Below are 23,864 nucleotides of genomic sequence, written 5' to 3'. Positions count from 1 at the left end.
CAGAGCGTTTCTGAGCCTTTCCGAGGGTTTCTGAATTCAGCCGAACGATCTCCAAGCCTCTGGCCACATGCGGTATTGCATGCCATAGAAGTCAATGTTGAACAAATTATTTTCGTTTCCATTGACTTCTATGGGGAAACTCGCTTTGATATGCGAGTGCTTTGGATTGCAAGCATTCTCTTGGAACGGATTATTTTCATATTCCGAGGTTTCACTGTATATTTTAGTGATTTTCAAAAGCATTCCATGGTCATGACGTCTATAAATAACACTTCAAATACGAGCTCATGTGTCAAATAGTCTACAGCTCTCATTTTTGATTCATCAGACAAGGTTATTAAAAGTTCATGTAACCGCCCATTGTATAGAGAGAACAATGTGCATTTCTTTTAATAAGTCCGATCAGCTGAGCGCGCTGTCCCAGGGGGCATCACAGACATCTTTCATTTCCTCTGTGGCAGTGGTCTGTACTTTTCCATGTCTACTTAGGGCCCATTTACACCTCTGTGTTGCTTTATTGCATGTGCGTTGAACATGTGTTATAACACGTTTACTGTGCATGCGTGTTAAAAAGCATATTCAAAGTCCTATCTTCAACTTTTTGAGATAGGAATGAGGGATACCTATCAGAAAAAGTATGCAGGCATAGGACACACCCCTTTTCCCGCCCCCTTAAAGGGGTTTTCCACCCATTTTGTAAGTTTATTAAAAGTCAGCAGCTACAAAAAGTGTAGCTGCTGGCTTTTAATAAACCGACACTTACCTGCTCCACGGCTCCAGCGACGCGCCGGACGGGGGTCCGCTCCTCGCCCCCCCTCGCCGGCCGGCGTCTTCATGCTCAGTGTGGGCACCCGGCCAGGCACCCACTGCGCATACGCAAGCGGCACTGCGCGCGCGGCTCGGCGAGGCGCCGTCTGTTTGGACAGGCGATCGCCGAGGACCTGTCACGTGTCCTGGGCGATCGCCTACAGCAACCCCTTCCTGTAGGTGATTAAGCTTAATCGTCTACCCGGAAGGAGGAAATGGGACAGGAAGTCCCACTCCTCCTGAAGCCCCCACTCCCCCCCCCCAAAAAAATTACATGCCAAATGTGGCATGTAAGGGGGTGAGGAGTGGGATAAGCGGAAGTTCCAAATTTGGGTGGAACTCCGCTTTAACCACTTCATTACCCACCCATAGTAATATGACATCCTCAGGAGGGATCTCCCATCCTGGGCGAGCGTCGTATGACGTCCTGGGCTTCCCGGCCGTCTAGGCGGCGCGTGCCCCGACGTGTCGCTCAGGACCTGGTGCGCGCGCCCGGCAGCCACGATTTCCGCCGGGCACCCGTGATTGCCCTTGAACACAGCAGGACCGTGGATCTGTGTGTATAAACACACAGATCCACGTCATGTCAGGTGTGAGGAGACCGATGGTGTGTTCCCAGTACAGAGGAACACTGATCGGTCCCCTCCCCCTACAGTTAGAATCACTCCCTAGGACACACATTTAACCCCTTGATCACCTGCTAGTGTTAACTCCTTCCCTGCCAGTCACATTTACACAGTAATAAATGGCTATTTTTTTAGCTCTGATTGCTGTATAAATGTGAATTGTCCCAAAATAGTGTCAAAAGTGTCCGATATGTCCGCCATAATGTCGCAGTCACAATACAAATCGCAGATCAATGCCATTACTAGTAAAAAAATAAAAAATTAAATGCCATAATTCTATCTCCTATTTTGTAGACGCTATAACTTTTGCGAAAGACAGTCAATATACACTTATTGTGATTTTTTTTTTTTTTTTGTCTACCGAAAATATGTGGAATACATATCGGCCTAAACTTTTTTTTATTGTGCTATTTATTATAGCAAACAGTAAGAAATATTGTGTTTTTTCAAAATTGACGCTGTTCTTTTGTTTATAGCACAAAAAAATAAAAACAGCAGAGGTGATCAAATACCACCAAAAGAAAGCTCTATTTGTGGGGGTAATTTATTTCATTTGGGTACAGTGTTATATGACCGCGCAATTGTCATTCAAAGTGCTACAGTGCTGAAAACAAAAAATTGGTCTGGGCAGGAGGGGGGTGAAAGTGCCCTGTATTGAAGCAGTTAAAGGAGAATTGTACAAAAAAAAAAAAAAAGATTGGTTAAACCCACAAGTGCTTTTTTACCACTACTATTCCTTTATATATTGGCTTTTGAAATTTACAAATGCAGCAATTTAGAAATCAGATGAAAGGTTTTGAAAGATAAAAAGTGCATTTTATATACAACTATATAGATCAGACCAACATGAGGGACAAATGAGGGACAGAGGGACATTGCTCCAAATCAGGCACAGTCCCACTTTTATGCCACACTTTTTTTAACCTCTTCCTGCCCAACCCTGGCATCCCTTTAATAAGATCTGTACAACCAGCACAGAAATATTGGCTGTCCAGTGACCCATATGGCATGTTGGCATTAAAGCGCACTCTCTTTCTGCCTCACATACAGTGAGGGGAAAAAAGTATTTGCCCCCCTGCTGATTTTGTACGTTCAAAAAGAGGGGGGATAGGGGTGGGACTTTAAATGAGGCATATAGAGATACTACCATAGGCCTCCATCCCTGTTAATAGATCAAAAATGGGGGAGGTTGGGACTTTATATGAGATGCGATTTTAGCAATATGCAATTAAATATAAACATGGAAAAAATAATGTTACCATGTGGCCAGGCTCAAAGTTGTCAACCAAAAAGCACTAAACCAAATAAATCTGTCTAACTGATGTAAGTAAAAACAGAGGTTAAGTTGCAAGCATTTGCAAATACCTGGGAAGCCGCAGCGCCACGACACAGCACTCTGTATAGCTGTGGTCCTAACTATGAATTTAAGGTCTCCTGAAAGGGAGCCCAGGTGTGCTAATCAATAGGCAGAGGACAGGTGATATCCTAAAGCCCCCCCCTACCTATAGTTGGTGTGGCAAAAGAGAGCACTGGAAAACAAAAGAAAAATAGGAGTGGAGCAAAAACCTTGCACAACAAACCAATATACCACCAAAATAGAAGCAGACCAACTCAAACTGGGTCTGCCAGTAAAAAAATGACAATGCATAAATAAACTGATCGGTGGTAAATCTGTGCAGGCACTCCATTCCACTCCTAAGTCGCATCTCCATCCCTGAATGATGTTCAAAAAGAGGGGGGATAGGGGTGGGACTTTAAATGAGGCATATAGAGATACTACCATAGGCCTCCATCCCTGTTAATAGATCAAAAATGGGCGAGGTTGGGACTTTATATGAGATGAGCACTTTTTCCATGTTTATATTTAATTGCATATTGCTAAAATCGCATCTCATATAAAGTCCCAACCTCCCCCATTTTTGAGCTGATTTTGTACGTTTGCCCACTGACAAAGAAATGATCAGTCTATAATTGTAATGGTAGGTTTATTTTAACAGTGAGGCCTTGTACACACGACCGAACATGTCCGCTGAAACTGGTCCGCGGACCAGTTTCCGCAGACATGTCCGACCGTGTGTAGGGCCTAGCGGACAGGTTTCCAGCGGACAAAAGTTTCTTAGCCTGCTAAGAAACTTGTCCGCTGGAAACATGTCCATCGGAAATGTCCGATGGTTAGTACGACTCATCGGACATGTCCGCTGGTTATGACGTATAACCAGCGGCCCGAAATCCCGCGAATGTGTCGAATTGATTTGACGCATGCGTGGAAGCATTGAACTCGCGTGTTAGAGAACGTCGGTGTCTTATACGTCACCGCGTTCTCTGTCGGCAGGGATTTTGGTCTGATGGTGTGTACACACAGCAGACCAAAAGCTCCCAGCAGACATGTCCGATGAAAACGGTCCGCGGACTGTTTTCATCGGACATGTCTGCTCGTGTGTACAAGGCCTTAGAGACAGAATAACAGAAATATCCAGAAAAACTAATTTCAAAAAGTTCTAAAATGATTTGCATTTTAATGAGTGAAATAAGTATGTGACCCCTTCGCACAGCATGACTTAGTACTTGCTGGCAAAACCCTTGTTGGCAATCACAGAGGTCAGACGTTTCTTGTAGTTGCCCACCAGGTTTGCACACATCTCAGGAGGGATTTTGTCCCACTCCCCTTTGCAGATCCTCTCCAAGTCATTAAAGAGGTTGTAAACTCTTTAAAAAAAGGGGAAAAAAAACTGTAAGACAAGGGCATAATGAGCTAGTATGCATTGCAATGCTTACCTTAGAATGCAGCCTTCCAGCGGCGCCCGCACACCGCTCAGATGGCTGACATTTTCCCTGGAGTTTCTTTCAGGTTCGCAGGCTCCGGCGCTGTGAGTGGCTGGAGCCATGACTACGTCACTCCGTTCATGGGACAGGGCTTGGAAGGAACGGCACTCGAGGCCATTTCTTCAGAGCGCATGTGCCAGTGATGTCACTGGCTGTATGTAATGTAAATATCTCCTAAACGGTACATGTTTAGGAGATATTTACACTACCTATAGGTAAGCCTTATTATAGGCTTACTTACAGGTAAATGTCTGCTGAGGAAGTTTACTTGCTCTTTAAGGTTTCGAGGCTGATGTTTGGTAACTTGAACCTTCAGCCTCCTCCACATATTTTTTATAGGATTAGGGTCTGGAGACTGGCTAGGCCACTCCAGGACCTTAATGTGCTTTTTTTTTATGCCACTCCTTTGTTGCCTTGGCTGTGTGTTTTGGATAATTTCATGCTGGAAGACCCATCCATGACCCATTTTCAATGCCCTGGTTGAGGAAATACGGTTCTCGCCCAAGATTTGATGATACATGGCCCCGTCCATCATCCCTTTGATGCAGTGATGTTGTCCTGTCCCCTTAGCAGAAAGCATAATGTCTCCACTTCCATGTTTGATGACGAGGATGGTGTTCCTGGGGGTCATAGGAGGCATTCCTCCTCCTCCAAACACAGCAAGTTGAGTTGATGCCAAAGAGCTTGATTTTGGTCTCCTCTGACCACAACATTCAGATGTTTATTAGCAAACTTCAGCTGGGACTGTACATTAGGGTGACCAGACATGCCCAGTTTCAGGGGACAGTCCCCTGATTGAGGACACTGTCCCCGGACCAAGTCTGTCCCTGGTTTTGTCCCCAGATTGGATTTAATAGGGGGCAGGGGCAATTTCAAAGACAATCAGTGCAGAATTAAAATAAATTTTTTTGAATTGCACCCCCCCGCTCCGCTGTGCCTACTAGTATAGGGGGGTTGTATTTTTCCCATTATCTGAGGCCCCTTTCTGATGATCATGTGCTGGTCGGAGCAGAGGGAATATTTCTTCAGTTTTGGGCGCATGCCCATTCCGCTTCGCTCGCATGTTCTTCTGCCTTGGCTCAAATCCTGGCCAGCCACCTGCCTATCTCCTTGCCTTCCCTGGCGGAGTGATCTTCCTGCGCTCCCATCCAGTAGTAGCCGGGGCCCGAAGAGTTAGGCCTCGTACACACGACCGGATCTGTCCGTTGGGATTTATCCGCGAATCAGTTCCAGCAGACAAATCCGGTCGTGTGTACGGCCTAGCGGACATTTTTCGGCGGACATTTCTCCAGCCAACGGTTTTCAAGCGGATAAAAATTTCTTAGCATGCTAAGAAATCTATCCGCTGGAAACCTGTCCGTCGGACTGATCCGGTCGTCTGTACAGACTCACCGGATAAGTCCAAGCGATCCCCATCCCTCGCATGCGTCAAAGTGATTCGACGAATGCGTGGAATTATTTACCTTCCAGGGTCGCGCACGTCGCCGCGTTATCGCGGCCACGTCACCGTGTATGTTTTCCGCGGGGATTTTGATCTGATGGTGTGTACAGCCATCAGATCAAAATTGGGAGCAGAAATGTCCACTGGAAACGGTCCGGCGGACCCTTTCCAACGGATATCCTCTCGTGTGTACAGGGCCTTAAACTTAAGAGGCTGTGAGGCGGGCGGCGACGGGCAGAGAGTTGCTGATTGTTGCCATTACTAGTAAAGAAAAAATATGTCCCCGGATTTCATTTTAAAAATCTGGTCACCTTACTGTACATGTGCTTTTTTGGGCAGGGGAACTTTTGGACGCTGCAGGATATCGTTACCAATTGTTTTCATGGTGACTTTGGTCCCAGCTGCCTTGACATTATTGACAATATTCTCCCGTGTAGTTCAGGGCTGATTTCTCACTCCACGAGGTGAGATTTTGCATGGAGCACCAGACCAAGGGAGATTGACAGTTATTTTATTATATACCGTATATTCTCGAGTATAAGCCGAGTTTTTCAGCACATTTTTTTGTGCTGAAAATGCCCCCCTCGGCTTATACTCGAGTCACCTTTTTGCGCCTGATCCCAGACTTTGGGGACCCGGTACCGGCCAAACTTGGCACACATGTAGCCCCAGTTCTCCGCTATAAGTGTGCAAAGTTTGTTGACTGGGGGACCTACAGCCGGCGAGCACCGATTTTTCAAAGCCGGGCACCCCTTCCATAGACTTCAATGTTAAACGTCAGTCTATTCATGGGCACAGTGAGGCATGGGCACAGTAACGCATGCAGATGGACACCCTAGGCTTATACTCGAGTCAATACATTTTCCCAGTTTTTTGTAGTAAAATTAGGTGCCTCAGCTTATATTCGGGTTGGCTTATACTTGAGTATATATGGTAATTAAAATGCTAGATCATTTCTTTGTCAGTGGGCAAATGTACAAAATCGCAGGGGATCAAATACTCTTTTTCCTCACTGTATCGGTGCTTAAAGTTGAACTTCAGGTCTGATCTTAATTGTGCATTTACTTGGCGCTGCAATGGAAGTACGTAGGTCTCATACCTAAGGGACCTCTGGGGAATCTCACAATCACTGTAGTAGTCGGGCGCTACTACAGAGATCGATGTGATCTTCCAGATCCTGACCACAGGGGGGGTCAATCGCTTGGCACATTCATAGAATGCTTCTTCTTTTTTTTTTTTCTGGCATTTTCTGATCTAACGAGGTGGGAATTGTGACAGCACTTGCTCCTTCTTTTCACCTCATCCAACCACAGAACGCCTTGTATTATAAAAAAAAATAAAAATACAGGGTATTCTGTGAATGGAGGCAGTGCCATACTAGTGCCCCCCTGTGGTCAGTGTCCAGAGGGGAATCCACTCACAATCAGCAGGACCCAGAGGACTGCAGCTATCATTTTAGTAGCACAGACTACTATATAGTGTTTTCCAGCAGCCCGTCTGGTATCAGATATGTGCAGTAATGTACGGTAAAATGCGCATAAGGCAACATGTGAACGGGCCCTTATTCCGGAAGAGCAAGCTTCCTGCTGACCACCTTGTGAGATTCAGTTTAGATTTAAACCATTGTGCTCCAGACCCATTCCCCATCAGGTTCAGGGACAGGACCAGGGGTGGGCAGGAGGGAGCAGTTGCCCTAGGCGCAGCAGTGTACTATAGGTATGGGGGCACTGGATGACCTTGTCCCAGCACTGCTTTCCATCCATCTATTAAATAAAATGCAGATGCCAAACACTCCTGTATTCAAGTGTTAAATCCCACAATGACCTGACTACAGCACACTGTAATCTGATTGGTTGTTGCTTGCTTTTGAACTTTGCCCCTTATCGCTAGTCCTCGTGCTGCCTTATTAAACACTGGGGTAGATTCAGGTAGGTTTGCGCAGTTTTTACGGAGGCGCAGGGCACCGTTTTTGCCCTGCGCCCCCGCAAATTATCTGCGCTACCCTTGATTCACAGTAGCTCTGTAAATTGCGTGGGCGCTCCGGCAAAATGCCCGGCGTAAGCGCGCGCAATTTAAATGATCCTGTAGGGGGCAGGAATCATTTAAATTAGGCGCGTTCCCGCGCCGAGCGTAGGGCGCATGCCCTGTCGGGAAACTTTCCCGACGTGCATTGCGGCAAATGACGTCGCAAGGACGTCATTTGCTTCAAAGTGAACGTGAATGGTGTCCAGCGCCATTCACGATTCACTTACGCAAACGACGTAAAATTTAAACCTCGCGACGCGGGAATGACGGGTATAGGTAACATTGGCTTCCTCTGCTATTAGCAGGAGCAGCCTTACGCGAAACCCGACAGACGGAAACGACGTAAACTGCGTACGCAGGGTTTGCGTAACGTTGGGAATCGACGTTAGTATGCAATTTGCATACTATACGCTGACCACTACGGTAACGCCCCCTAGCGGCCATCGTAAGAATGCAGCCTACGATACGATGGCATAAGAAGCCTTATGCCATTCATATCTTAGGCTGCAGTCGGCGTATCGAGGTTCCTGAATCAGGAGCATTCGATACGCTGGGGCAAGTAAGCAATTGCGCTGCGTAACTATGGTTACGCAGGCGCAATTGCTCTTTGAATCTACCCCACTGTCGGAAGTGTTTATGTATTCTCTTTTTTTTTTTTTTGGAATAAAAAATACAGTTTTAATAACATCTGATACAAATTTAATTGCCACACAGGGGACTTTGTAATTTAATGTTATTAATGAATGATTCTTTCCATTTCAATCCATAGCTAGCTAAGGTTTTAAAAAAAGAATAAAAAAATACCAGGAGAACCGCATTTCTCCTTTTAAGTAACCATGGCAACAATACTCACTTTGTAGACCGAAATTCCTGGAACCATTCTTATAACTGGCTCGCTGCTTTTCTCAGAAGTCTGCACAGAGCTTGAGGCTAAATTACAAGCATCCCTGGCCATGTGAGGTCAATGCCGCACCACGGGTGAGCTTTGTTTTACATCCCTGGCCAGGTCCCTGACCCCTTCATGGCCAGGGTCAAAACAAGCCTTCATGCCCAAACCCAATTTTGTATCTTTGTTATCTGTTGGTAAAACTGTACACGTTTTAACACTTTTTTTTTTAATAAGGCCCCTTGCACACAGGGACGGGCTTTGCCTGCTCAGCGGGAATTTGTTCTCTGAGTAGGCTGATGGCTGCTCCTTGTCCGCTCCACTTATGCAGAGCGGAGACAGACACAGCTCCCTGTCCTCTATAGGCGGTAGGGCAGCGGTTCTCAACCCTGGGGTCGCGGAATAACCACTTTTGAGGAACCAACAGGGACATTTATATATAAATGATATTTATTGTACCACAATTATATTTTTCACAGTCATCTCAGACTTATTTAATCAAAATCGATGTATTAGTTCCACTGCTGTGACAAACCGTACAAAAATGCCTTAATTACCGGTATTTAGTGCCTGGCTTGCCAAGGTACCTCAGGTTACCTCAGGTGTTCCGTCAGCATCAGCAACCCGTCTATTATATTAACCGAAAGTGACACCGGCCGACATCTTGGTACCCTCGTCCGCAGCAAGGCTACAGTTAGAAGTCAGCAAGCGGACATCTTTTTACACCCACCGAAGTCTTGCAGTTTACATGTATTTTTACCAGTAAACTGAGCTTATATACTATATAAGCTTTATATAGTATATAAGCTCAGTTTACTGGTAAAAATACATGTAAAATACAAGACTTTGGTGGGTGTAAAAAGATGTCCGCTTGCCGACTTCTAACTGTAGCCTTGCTGCGGACGAGTTTATGGCTGCTCCTTGTCCGCTCCACTTATGCAGAGCGGAGACAGACACAGCTCCCTGTCCTCTATAGGCGGTAGGGCAGCGGTTCTCAACCCGGGGGTCGCGGAATAACCACTTTTGAGGAACCAACAGGGACATTTATATATAAATGATATGTATTGTACCACAATTATATTTTTCACAGTCATGTCAGACTTATTTAATCAAAATCAATGTATTCATTCCACTGCTGTGACAAACCGTACAAAAATGCCTTAATTACCGGTATTTAGTGCCTGGCTTGCCAAAGTACCTCAGGTTACCTCAGGTGTTCCGTCAGCATCAGCAACCCGTCTATTATATTAACAGAAAGTGACACCGGCTGACATCTTGGTACCCTCGTCCGCAGCAAGGCTACAGTTAGAAGTCAGCAAGCGGACATCTTTTTACACCCACCGAAGTCTTGCAGTTTACATGTATTTTGACCAGTAAACTGAGCTTATGTACTATATTAGCTTCATATAGTATATAAGCTCAGTTTACTGGTAAAAATACATGTAAAATACAAGACGTTGGTGGGTGTAAAAAGATGTCCGCTTGCCGACTTCTAACTGTAGCCTTGCTGCGGACGAGGGTACCAAGATGGCGCCGGCGTCACTTCCGGTTAATATAATAGACTGGTTGCTGATGCTGACGGAACACCTGAGGTAACCTGAGGTACTTTGGCAAGCCAGGCACTAAATACCGGTAATTAAGGCATTTTTGTACTGTTTGTCACAGCAGTGTAATTAATACATCGATTTTGATTAAATAAGTCTGACATGACTGTGAAAAATATAATTGTGGTACAATACATATCATTTATATATAAATGTCCCTGTTTGTTCCTCAAAAGTGGTTATTCCGTGTCAGTGCTAGATACATGTTTGGGTGCTATACACTTTGAATATCTAGCACTGACACAGAATAACCACTTTTGAGGAACCAACTGGGACGTTCATATATAAATGATATGTCTTGTTCCATAATAATTTTTTTCTTGCATAGCCACGTCATGTTGGACTTAAAGCGGAGTTCCGACATTTTTTATTTTAAGTCCAACATGACGTGGCTATGCAAGAAAATAATTAATATGGAACAAGACATATCATTTATATATGAACGTCCCAGTTGGTTCCTCAAAAGTGGTTATTCCGTGTCAGTGCTAGATACATGCTTGGGTGCTATACACTTTGTAAATAATTTTACTGTTGGGGGGTCCCCACAACTTGGGAAATTTCATCAAGGGGTCACGGTACTAGAAAGGTTGAGAACCACTGCGGTAGGGTGACCAAGTGTCCCGCATTGCCCGGGACTGTCCCAGGCACCTTAATACCAGGACAATACAGTGTCCCGGATTAAAACTGACACAGCCACCCCCCAGAGCTGCCCCCAAAAAATTGCCGCTTTACTCACTGACAGTACTTGTCCTGGCCGGGAATAGGCACAATCCCTGCCCCCCCCCTACTTGTAATTGGAGAAATCATAAATCCCATCTCGTTTGTGTCTAATCACTGTAGAGCCAGCGTTGGAAAAAATGAGCCTTGGCTGGCCAGGACAAGGGGGGGGGGGGGCTAATTGGTGCTTCTGGGTAAAGTGCGCACCCACTGCCCCGGCTGTGCTGTGATTCGTTACAGCACAAGCTGATTTTTTTAGGAGGGAGGGGTGTCCCTGAATGGCATTTTGGAAATGTGGTCACCCTAATGGGCGGTCAGATGTAAACGGACACCCGACTGCCATCCGATCCACCAGATTGATGGGGAACGGATCCCCATCCCTCTGGATAGGATCGGATCAGATCAAATGCCAGTTGGCTCCCCCACCGCTCCATAGTAAAGACTGGAGGGGCCGATCGGGCTCCGCCTGAAAGAACTGACAGGCGGACTCAATCGGTCCACTGGTGTGAAAGGGGCTTTACTCTCTAGACCAGGGGTCTCAAACTAGCAGCCCTCCAGCTGTTGCAAAACTACAAGTCCCATGAGGCATTGCAAGGCTGACGGTTACAAGCATGACTCGCTCAGGCAGAGGCATGATGGGACTTGTAGTTCCACAACAGCTGGACAGCCACCAGTTTGAGACCGTTGCTCTAGAGGAGCAAAAGTTGCATTGTTTATTCTCCTCCTAGAGGGAAAGTCTGTTGTTTCTCCTATTCACAGAGGAAAAACAACGCAGGGGCTGGCTGCAGAGTGAATGATCACTGTGATAACCTATCAGAGACTATCACAGTGTTTGGGATCCAGAATACCCCGGGTCCCAGTTGTTAGTAGAGGCCTAGGGCTGTCACCGACAGCCTTGTCTCTGTGTTGGGAGCGTGCAGGCGGACGCACTTTCAGCGCAGACACGAGCCTATATATTTGAAATGTCCAGTTCCGCCGGAAATCCGCTACAAATACTGCAGCTGCTGACTTTAAAAATATGAACACTTACCTGTCCAGGGCGCCCACGATGTCCTCGCCCGAAGCCGATGTGTCTCTCGGGTGGAGCCGCCACCATCTTCGGTAAGGGAATTGGGCAGTGAAGCCTTGCAGCTTCACAGCCTGGTTACCTACTGCGCTTGCGCAAGTCGCGGTGCGTGCCCTCACTGGTCCCTGCTGTCTTCTGGGACCTGTGTATCTCCCAGAAGACATGGGGGGGGGTGAGCGGACATGTCATAGATCGGCACGGAGCCTGCGGCAATCTATGCCCGGAAGTGTGAGCAAATACCTGGATTAGACCGGTATCTGCTCCCCCCAGAAAGGTGCCAGATGTGACACTGGAGGGGGGGGGTGTCTTCCAAAAAGTGGTAGCAACTGGTTTTCTCGCCGAGAAAACTGCGGTGGAGCATACACGCGGCCGGTTTTCCCGGCCCAAAAGCTCTCATGGCAGTTTTCCCGACGGGAAAACCGGTCGTGTGTACGAGGCATAAGACGGTCTTCAGGAATTTTGCTTCAGGTGACAAAACAGTCGGGTGTGAACAGGGCCATGGAAATTAATGGGATTTTGCTTGTTGGGCGTTTTTTCAAGCGTTTTATGAGCTGAAAACGCTCAGATGTGAATGCAGCCTTGCATATAATGGCAGCACTGCAGATTGAAAAAGAAAAGCAATTTTTAATAAACATTAAATTACAATGTGACTTGTGTAGCAAAAGTATATGGTTGTTTTTTTATATATAAATATATACAATTTTTTTTTTACAAAAATGGAGTTACCCTTTACGTTTTCTGGTGCTGAATGGCTAAAAGTGTAGAAACAGTCAATGTAAACTTTGACTGCGGAGCTTAGACAAGGGCTACCTTCCTCAGTGCCCAACAGCTGAACAGAGCAAAACAAAGACAAACATGGAAGGGGGGCATAAAAGAGAACCTGTTTCATGGGCAGAGTACAGATTCATACGAAGATTTCGGCATCCTTTTTTGTTTTTTTCCCAGACTCCCTTAAAGCGATATAGTTCGTGACGCATGGTACTGGTAATATCCTTTACAAATGTGCCTTCTTCTTTCTTTGCCTCCAGATGGACGAGCTCTCTTTCGGGTATTCCTGCAGTCAGAGTTCAGCGATGAAAACCTGGATTTCTGGTTGGCCTGTGAAGAGTACCGAGATACGCACCCTCATTTTATCCTCAACAGCCGAGCTCGCAAAATCCATCAGCACTACATCGCGTTTCAATCCCCAAAAGAGGTAACGTGCTCGGCTCCTGAAAACTCATCTGCGTACTAATCTAATCTTAATTGAGTATGTAACGCTATAATAACATTTTGGGCCTTGTGCACACTGGGCGTTTAGCCCCGAAACATACGATCCTGGCGCATCGTCCAGCCCCGCTGCCAGCAGCTTGTTAAAACTCTATGAGAAGCGAAAAGTTGCTGCGGCTGGACTTTTCACCAATCAGTAATAATATTTTGGGAAGTGTGCACCTAGGAAAAGCAGACTGCTTGTATTCCAGGCATTTATCCGCGGGCCCTGAAATTGGCCCATTACTGCCCTAAACGTTAGTAGCACTCAATGGACCATCCAGCCGCAGCAGCTGTCAGCCTCTTACAGAGTTCAACAGGCTGCTGGCAGCGGGGGGGCTGGACCTGTGCCTTCCTCCTTCACCTAAGGCCCCTTTCACACTTGTGCGACTTGTCCTGCGAGTTGGGACTTCAAAGTCGCATGACAAGTCGTACTCCATGATTTTCAATGAGTACCATTCATACTGTACCTGTGCGACTTCAAGTAGCAGTGACATTAACCACTTGCCGACCTGCCTCCGTCATTATACTGCGGCGGGTCGGCACGATCCCACGAACCGTTGTAGCTGTCAGTTTGTTTTAAGCGGGATAGCGGGGGTGCTGATGCTTGTGACCGGCGGTTGCTATGACCGCTGGCCACGAGCGATCATGGGCACGAGAGGCAGCACAGGGACGTGTGTGCAGGGCCGTCTTTAACCAGTTAACAACCGCCCTATAGACGAAATACGTCTACAAGGCGGTTGCTTAACTCTGGGAGGGCGTCAATGTACGTCCTCCCAGAATCGCGCGCCCTCTGGGGCGCGCACACCGGAATCTCCGTGACCGCCGGGTCCTCCGTGACCGCCGGGTCCTCCGGACCCGGCTGATCACGGATCACGGTAAATCGCCGCTGATGGCGGCGGTTTACCACATGATCGCTCCGTCCAATGACGGAGCGATCACTTGTAAACAAACCGGCGTCATGTGATGACGCCGGTTCCTCCCTCTCCTCTCTGTACCGAACGGTACAGTGTGAGAGAGGAGAGGGGAGAGAGCGGAAGCAGCAGCAGCAGCTGCTGCGGGCTGGATCTGTGACACATGCAGTCACAGATCCAGCCATCTATCCCTCCCTGTGCAATACTCTGCAGTACCAGCCATACTCTGCTGCAATACCCCAAAATACTCTGCTGCAATACCCCAAAATACCCCGCAATGTCGCATATGGGGATTTTTAAGTAGCGAAGTTTGGCGCCATTCCACGAGCGTGTGCAATTTTGAAGGGTGACATGTTGGGTATCTATTTACTCGGTGTAACTTCATCTTTCACATTTATGCAAAAGAATGAAGAAAAAATACTAAATTTACAAAATTTTATAACAGAAACAAAGAAAAAATTTTTTTTTTTACTGAATTTTCAGTCTTTTTTCTCTTATAGCGCAAAAAATAAAATACCCAACGGTGATTAAATACCACCAAAAGAAAGCTCTATTTGTGTGAAAAAAAGGACGAAAATTTCATTTGTGAGAGCACCGAAAGCTGAAAATTGGTCTGGTTATTAAGTGGGTTTACGTGCCCAGTGGTCAAGTGGTTAATATGGTTTGGGCCCTGGGCAAACATTTTTTTTGGGCCCCCCTCCAGCTTATTTTGGGCCTAGCTGGTTCACATGTATGTGTTTAGGCGGCCCTCATTTGTGCAGGCACAGCAGCCCATTGATTTGAATGGGCTGCCATGCCTTCGTATATATAAAAAATAAAAGAAATAAAGAAATATATAAAAAAAATTGTCCCTTTAATAAAAAATAAAATAAAAATATATTAAAAAATATATATTTTTTTTATTTAAAAATAAATAAAACGGTGGTTGCCATCTGGGGATCCCTACAAACAAAATTGGCCCTTTAATAAAAAATAAAAATATATTAAAAAAATATTTTTTTTAAATTTAAAAATAAATTAAAAAAAGGGAGGGGTTGCCATCTGGGGCTCTGGGGACCTCCGGACCCTAAAAAATAAAAAATACATTTTTTTTTTTCAAAGGGGGTTGCTTTGGGCCCCCAACAGTGACAGGGCCCTGGGCAGCTGCCCCTGTTTGTCCTATGGTAAAGACGGGCCTGCGTGTGTGTATAAACACACGCATTCAATCTTCTGTTTTGAGAGGAGATGCAGATCGTAAGTTCCTATAAGCTGCGAACCACGATCTGTCATCTCCTATAGTGAATCCCATCGCCCCACAGTTAGAACCCACATTAGGGAACACAATTAGCTCCTTGATCGCCCCTAGTGTTAAAGGGGTTGTAAAGGTAAATTTTTTTCCCCTAAATAGCTTCCTTTACCTTAGTGCAGTCCTCCTTCACTTACCTCATCCTTCCATTTTGCTTTTAAATGTCCTTATTTCTTCTGAGAAATCCTCACTTCCTGTTCTTCTGTCTGTAACTACACACAGTAGGAGAGTCAGGGCGCCCACTAACACACAGCTCCTTTCTCTATCTGCAATGTAGAGAGCGTCCTGACTCTCCTGTAGTCCAAGGGAGGGGGCGAGCAAGACACTCCACACCAGGGAGAAAGCCTCACATTACTGTGTGGAGTTACAGACAGAAGAGCAGGAAGTGAGGATTTCTCAGAAGAAATAAGGACATTTAAAAGCAAAATGGAAGAATGAGGTAAGTGAAGGAGGACTGCACTAAGGTAAAGGAAGCTATTTAGGAAAAAAAAAAAATTCCTTTACAACCCCTTTAACCACTTAAGGACCGCCTAACGCCGATATACGTCGGCAGAATGGCACTGCTGGGCACAATCACGTACCTATACGTGATTGTTAAATGCCCAGCCGTGGGTCGCGGGCGCGTGACCCGGTCCGAAGCTCTGTGGCCGCGGGACCCGCGGACCCGATCGCCGCTGGAGTCCCGCGATCGGTCCCCAGAGCTGAAGAACGGGGAGAGCTGTGTGTAAACACAGCTTCCCCGTTCCTCACTGTGGCGCCGTCATCGATTGTGTGTTCCCTAATATAGGGAATCACAATCAATGACGTCACACCTACAGCCACACCCCCCTACAGTTAGAAACACAGATGAGGTCACACTTAACCCCTTCAGCGCCCCCTTGTGGTTAACTCCCAAACTGCAAATGTCATTTTCACAGTAAACAATGCATTTTAAATTAATTTTTTGCTGTGAAAATGACAATGGTCCCAAAAATGTGTCAAAATTGTCCGATGTGTCCGCCATAATGTCGCAGTCACAAAAAAAAATGCTGATCGCCGCCATTAGTAGTAAAAAAAAAAAAAATTATAAAAATGCAATAAAACTATCCCCTATTTTTGTAAACGCTATAAATTTTGCGCAAACCAATCGATAAACGCTTATTGCGATTTTTTTTTTTTATACCAAAAATAGGTAGAAGAATACGTATCGGCCTAAACTGAGGAAAAAACTTGTTTTTTTATATATTTTTGGGGAATATTTATTATAGCAACAAGTAAAAAATATTGCATTTTTTTCAAAATTGTCGCTCTATTTTTGTTTATAGCGCAAAAAATAAAAACCGCAGAGGTGATCAAATACCATCAAAAGAAAGCCCTATTTGTGGGGAAAAAAGGACGCCAATTTTGTTTTTGGGAGCCACGTCGCACGACTGCGCAATTGTCAGTTAAAGCGACGCAGTGCCGAATCGCAAAAAGGGGCCTGGTCCTTTTACCTGCATAATGGTCTGGGTCTTAAGTGGTTAAATAAACACCTGAACGACCACAACATACAGGGAAATACAAGGTAATACTGACATATAATCACACACATAGGTTGGACTTTTTTCAACTTCACCTACTATGTAACCACCCTCTGAAAAATAATCTGAATATTATACACAGCTGGGGAAGTAACCTTTTACCCCATTATGGTCAAATCATGAGAGATCTGAGCGGGTTTATCATTTCTTACCCCCTTTGGCCGCCCTACCCTGGTTGGAAGAAAGATAGGAAGGACGCCATAGATGGGGGGGTGGGGGGGATCAGACATTGCGGGATGCTTTTTTGATTATTGGCGTTTGGTGTCTTCTCCAGGAATGTGCGCTATCTCCGGGGATTTGTCAACATTGCTGACACTAATCCCAAGCAAGGAAAGGACTATGATGTCTTCCTCCCCTGGGGCAGTGATTGCACATTTGCTAAATGACGTCGAAGGTCACGCTAAAAGCATGTTATGCGGTTTAGGAGATAATCCAGTCTGTGTTTCAGGGACACGGTTACCAGTTCTTCTGTCTCTGGGACAAATCTTGTAATAAAAGTGGATGGAAAAAATGACACTTCATTATGAATCCTCCTGGAACATGTCGGTACATTACAGTGAAAAATCACTGCTTTCTTCACATGACTGTAAACTTTCTTTCTGACCAAAAGTTTAAGGCCCCTTTCACACTGGGGTGGGAGCAGCGTCGGCTGTAAAGCTTTTTACCTGCCGTGTCCCATTGATTTCAGCGGTATATGCCGCTTGATCGTTCTTATAGGTGGCTGGAGGGGACATCCCCCCCCCCCTTTTCCAGCCGCCATCCGGTGCTTCTCCGGGCTCTCCCGTGCCATCGGGGGCCCGGAGAAAGAATCGCCCAGCGCCGGATAGGAAGCATAGAGATGACTGGTGACCAGATGGTCACCAGTCATCTCTATGACCGTCGGAGGCCCGGGCACGATGTGATGACGTCACGCCCGGGTACCCGGAAGTAAACAAAGCCGCAATTGCGGCTAGTAAGCATGAGATCGGTATATTTTTTTTCACAATCTCATGCTTTTCAGCCTGGAGGAGAGATGCGGGGTCTTATTGACCCCGCATCTCTCCTTAAAGAGGACCTGTCACACACATTTCCTATTACAAGGGATGTTTACATTCCTTGTAATAGGAATAAAAGTAATTTAAAAAAAAAAAAGGGTAAAAAATAAATTAAGTAAAAAAAAAACGCCCCTGTCCCCGGTAGCTCGCGCTCAGAAGCGAACGCACACGTAAGTCCCGCCCACGTATGTAAACGTTGTTCAAACCACACATGTGAGGTATCGTCCGCGTGCGTTAGAGCGTGTGCAACAATTCTAGACCTCCTCTGTAACTCTAAACTGGTAACCTGTAAACATTTTCAAAGCGTCGCCTATGGAGATTTGTTTTTTTGAAAATCTTTTTATTGAGCCTATGGAGATTTTTAAGTAACAAAGTTTGGCGCCATTCCATGAGTGTGCGCAATTTTAAAGCATGACACGTTAGGTATCTATTTACTCGGTGTAACATCATCTTTCATATTTTACAAAAAAATTGGGCTAACTTTACTGTTTTGTTATTTTTTAATTCATGAAACCATTTTTTTCCAAAAAAAAGGAGTTTAAAAAAATGATTGCGCAAATACCGTGCAAGATAAAAAGTTGCAATGACCACCATTTTATTCCCTAGGGTGTCTGCTAAAAAACATATATAATGTTTGGGGGTTCTGAGTAATTTTCTAGCAAAAGAATGATGATTTGTACATGTAGGAGAGAAGTGCCAGAATAGGCCCGGTATGGAGGTGGGTATAAAAGCCTGGTATTAAAGGGGTTAAAAAGGTGAGGTATACATGGGAAGGGCAAAGGGGGTAGAGCCGGGGGGGGGCGGCAAAATTAGGTTTCGCCTAGGGTGTCAGAAATCCTTGCACCAGCCCTTAACCCCCCCCCCCCCCCCCAAGGTTTGAGCACCAGCCGCCACTGATCAGTAGGGATCTTTGTAATGTGTGTTGGGGTAATGCCCCCAACATATAGATGTAAATCGACCCTTAGGACCGTAAGAGAATTGCTAAAATGTGCGGGGAGCCGCACTCACCTGCTTGTATGCGTCACTTCCTCGCCAGCTGGATGGGCAAGGCGCCGCTCCCTCCCAGGCGAAATCACAACACAATGTCCTTGGCGAGAGGTTGGCGCCTCACTTTATCCAGAAGGTGAGAGAGAGACATGTGCAAGCAGATGAGAATGTCTGTTTTGCAGGTGAAACAACAGCAGAGAAAGTGGTGTCCCCTTCCTGGCTGTACTGTCTGGCAGAGCTTTATGAACCACAACAGTGGCTGAACACCATTCCAGACCCTTCGGCACAGAAGACATCTTCCATATGTGTTTGTGCATTTTGTTTTGCTTGTCTGGAGCTCGGCTTTGAGCTTCGTGACTTTTTAGCAAAGGAAAATGCGACAGATCTCAGCGCCGCAGTGTAAAAATATCCCCGTAATGGTCTTTAAACGCTCAGTGCAACCGCAGTAAATAAACTGTTATCACAGCTTGAAGCTGCCCGGCGCATGTCATCGAGCGAATGTTGATAGTGCCTTGTCATAGGGGGCCGCCTGCAGCCGCTCTCGCCTTTAAAGGGCATACTTTTCCGATGACAAACACGCTCTTAAAAAGAGTCTCAGGCTGAGAAATAATGTTTATTTTACTCCCGCTTTTCCTTTTCTCCGGCAGTCGGCGTGAAATCAATCACTAGGATCTCCGCTTTCTTGCCGGATCTGCGCCAAGATTTCCACTTTGCTGGTAAAGGGCAACTCCGAATTTCCAGCCCAGAGCATCAAATCATAGATTCTTCCTATGGACCCAGACTCTTCATTTAGCTGCAATCTTATTTGACCTTTATTTACTTTTAGTGGCCATTTTAAAGCTAAAATTCTGGGGAAAGGGTTCATTCACACTAGTGGTTGGGGCGGTTGATCCAACTGCTACCCCTGTTAGCTGCAGAGGTCGGGGGTGTACACATGCTGCGGCCACAATGCTTTGCTTTACAGTCGCTGCAAGAATTATACCCCCTGTCACTTTTCAGTGAATGGGAACGCTCTGTAAGCACCCCACAATTGCTTACCATGCATGCTAGTGTGGGGATCAATGGGTTAAAGCTTGCTCTCTAAAAAGCAATCTGAGAGCGGATCCCTCTTCAGAGAGCACCACTAGTTTGAACAAGCCCTTACAGTGGGACCACCCCAGCCCTGCAGGGGTTCAATGCTTGTTTAGGTCTGAGGGGCACAAACAGCAGTCCCTCCATTCCTGCATGCTACCTTCAGGCTGTAATACAGGTCCCTGCAGCCCCCCCCCATGCTCTAGTGCAGGGGTCTCCAAGCTTTCTAAACAAAGGGCCAGTTTACTGTTCCCCAGACTTTAGGGGGGGGGGGGGGCAGACTGTGGCCAATGAGAGTAGAAATTGTCCTGGTATCAGTGGGAGTCAACAGTGCATCTTTGGTATTATGGGGAAGAGTGGTGCCCCATTGCTGGTGTTCGTAGGAAGAACAGTGCCCCCATCATTGGTGTCGGTTTGAGGAACAGTGCCCCCATCATTGGTGTCGGTTTGAGGAACAGTGCCCCCATCATTGGTGTCGGTTTGAGGAACAGTGCCCCCATCATTGGTGTCGGTTTGAGGAACAGTGCCCCCATCATTGGTGTCGGTTTGAGGAACAGTGCCCCCATCATTGGTGTCGGTTTGAGGAACAGTGCCCCCATCATTGGTGTCGGTTTGAGGAACAGTGCCCCCATCATTGGTGTCGGTTTGAGGAACAGTGCCCCCATCATTGGTGTCGGTTTGAGGAACAGTGCCCCCATCATTGGTGTCGGTTTGAGGAACAGTGCCCCCATCATTCGTGTCGGTTTGAAGAACAGTGTCCCCATCATTCGTGTCAGTTTGAGGAACAGTGCCCCATCATTGGTGTCAGTGAGAGGAATAGTGCCCCATCATTGGTGTCAGTTTGAGGAATAGTGCCCCATCATTGGTGTTGGTGAGAGGAACGGTTCCCCATCATTGGTGTCAGTTTGAGGAACAGTGCTCCATCACTGGACATGAGGGCACCGAGGGACATTCTGCTGCCAGAGCCTAGTAGAATATAGGAGACCGCCGACTGCCAGGGGAGCGGAGGATCGGGTAAGTAAAATAGCTTTTTGAGTCTAGACCGAAACAAATATTGAACTCTTGCAATGCGGGGGCAACACCACTGAGAGGGAGGGAGGATGTTTACTTTCTTCACTGCATCTGAGCACCACAAACCAAAAACGCTGTTTAATAATTTTTGTTATAGTTACATAGTAGGTGAGGTTGAATAAAGACAAAAGTCCATCCAGTTCAACATGTGTAGGTGTCTAATTATTTCCCATATGCCATGTTGTGTTCGAGCCCGCGAGCCGTCGTAGCTGTATGTCGGCTCCTCTAAGCAATGTAATTAATGTAAGGGCCATTCTTCCCCCTTATCAATGTAAGGGCCATTCTTCCCCCTTATCAATGTAAGGGCCATTCTTCCTCCCTTATCAATGTAAGGGCCATTCTTCCCCCTTATCAATGTAAGGGCCATTCTTCCCCCTTATCACCAATGTAAGGGCCATTCTTCCCCCTTATCACCAATGTAAGGGCCATTCTTCCCCCTTATCACCAATGTAAGGGCCATTCTTCCCCCTTATCACCAATGTAAGGGCCATTCTTCCCCCTTATCACCAATGTAAGGGCCATTCTTCCCCCTTATCAATGTAAGGGCCATTCTTCCCCCTTATCAATGTAAGGGCCATTCTTCCCCCTTATCAATGTAAGGGACATTCTTCTCCCTTATCAATGTAAGGGACATTCTTCTCCCTTATCAATGTAAGGGACATTCTTCCCCCTTATCACCAATGTAAGGGACATTCTTCCCCCTTATCACCAATGTAAGGGCCATTCTTCCCCCTTATCGCCAATGTAAGGGCCATTCTTCCCCCTTATCACCAATGTAAGGGCCATTCTTTCCCCTTATCACCAATGTAAGGGCCATTCTTCCCCCTTATCACCAATGTAAGGGCCATTCTTCCCCCTTATCAATGTAAGGGCCATTCTTCCCCCTTATCAATGTAAGGGCCATTCTTCCCCCTTATCAATGTAAGGGCCATTCTTCCCCCTTATCACCAATGTAAGGGCCATTCTTCCCCCTTATCACCAATGTAAGGGCCATTCTTCCCCCTTATCAATGTAAGGGCCATTCTTCCCCCTTATCAATGTAAGGGCCATTCTTCCCCCTTATCAATGTAAGGGCCATTCTTCCCCCTTATCAATGTAAGGGCCATTCTTCCCCCTTATCAACGTAAGGGACATTCTTCCCCCTTATCACCAATGTAAGGGCCATTCTTCCCCCTTATCAATGTAAGGGCCATTCTTCCCCCTTATCACCAATGTAAGGGCCATTCTTCCCCCTTATCAATGTAAGGGCCATTCTTCCCCCTTATCAATGTAAGGGCCATTCTTCTCCCTTATCAATGTAAGGGACATTCTTCCCCCTTATCAATGTAAGGGACATTCTTCCCCCTTATCACCAATGTAAGGGCCATTCTTCCCCCTTATCACCAATGTAAGGGCCATTCTTCCCCCTTATCAATGTAAGGGCCATTCTTCCCCCTTATCACCAATGTAAGGGCCATTCTTCCCCCTTATCAATGTAAGGGCCATTCTTCCCCCTTATCACCAATGTAAGGGCCATTCTTCCCCCTTATCAATGTAAGGGCCATTCTTCCCCCTTATCAATGTAAGGGACATTCTTCCCCCTTATCAATGTAAGGGCCATTCTTCCCCCTTATCAATGTAAGGGCCATTCTTCCCCCTTATCAATGTAAGGGACATTCTTCCCCCTTATCAATGTAAGGGACATTCTTCCCCCTTATCAATGTAAGGGACATTCTTCCCCCTTATCACCAATGTAAGGGACATTCTTCCCCCTTATCAATGTAAGGGACATTCTTCCCCCTTATCACCAATGTAAGGGCCATTCTTCCCCCTTATCACCAATGTAAGGGCCATTCTTCCCCCTTATCAATGTAAGGGCCATTCTTCCCCCTTATCACCAATGTAAGGGCCATTCTTCCCCCTTATCAATGTAAGGGCCATTCTTCCCCCTTATCAATGTAAGGGCCATTCTTCTCCCTTATCAATGTAAGGGACATTCTTCCCCCTTATCAATGTAAGGGACATTCTTCCCCCTTATCACCAATGTAAGGGACATTCTTCCCCCTTATCACCAATGTAAGGGCCATTCTTCCCCCTTATCACCAATGTAAGGGCCATTCTTCCCCCTTATCACCAATGTAAGGGCCATTCTTCCCCCTTATCAATGTAAGGGCCATTCTTCCCCCTTATCACCAATGTAAGGGCCATTCTTCCCCCTTATCAATGTAAGGGCCATTCTTCCCCCTTATCAATGTAAGGGACATTCTTCCCCCTTATCAATGTAAGGGACATTCTTCCCCCTTATCAATGTAAGGGACATTCTTCCCCCTTATCAATGTAAGGGACATTCTTCCCCCTTATCAATGTAAGGGCCATTCTTCCCCCTTATCAATGTAAGGGCCATTCTTCCCCCTTATCAATGTAAGGGCCATTCTTCCCCCTTATCAATGTAAGGGCCATTCTTCCCCCTTATCACCAATGTAAGGGCCATTCTTCCCCCTTATCACCAATGTAAGGGCCATTCTTCCCCCTTATCAATGTAAGGGACATTCTTCCCCCTTATCAATGTAAGGGCCATTCTTCCCCCTTATCAATGTAAGGGACATTCTTCCCCCTTATCACCAATGTAAGGGACATTCTTCCCCCTTATCACCAATGTAAGGGCCATTCTTCCCACTTATCACCAATGTAAGGGCCATTCTTCCCCCTTATCACCAATGT

At 46.2% G+C, this 23,864-nt stretch overlaps 1 protein-coding gene across 2 annotated transcripts in view; it reads left to right on the top strand.

Annotated features, from left to right (window-relative positions):
- LOC120913272 (regulator of G-protein signaling 3-like) overlaps positions 1-23,864 on the top strand; it is a 235,001-nt gene that overhangs the window by 192,969 nt on the left and 18,168 nt on the right. For both annotated transcript variants that reach the window (XM_040323108.1, XM_040323110.1), the window contains exon 6: positions 13,024-13,190. In XM_040323108.1, the coding sequence (XP_040179042.1) occupies positions 13,024-13,190 (167 nt within the window). The remainder of the gene's footprint in view (positions 1-13,023; positions 13,191-23,864) is intronic.

This window comes from Rana temporaria, chromosome 9 (assembly GCF_905171775.1).
Source record: "Rana temporaria chromosome 9, aRanTem1.1, whole genome shotgun sequence".
NCBI lineage: Eukaryota > Metazoa > Chordata > Amphibia > Anura > Ranidae > Rana > Rana temporaria.
This window is presented reverse-complemented; position numbering and strand designations above follow the sequence as displayed.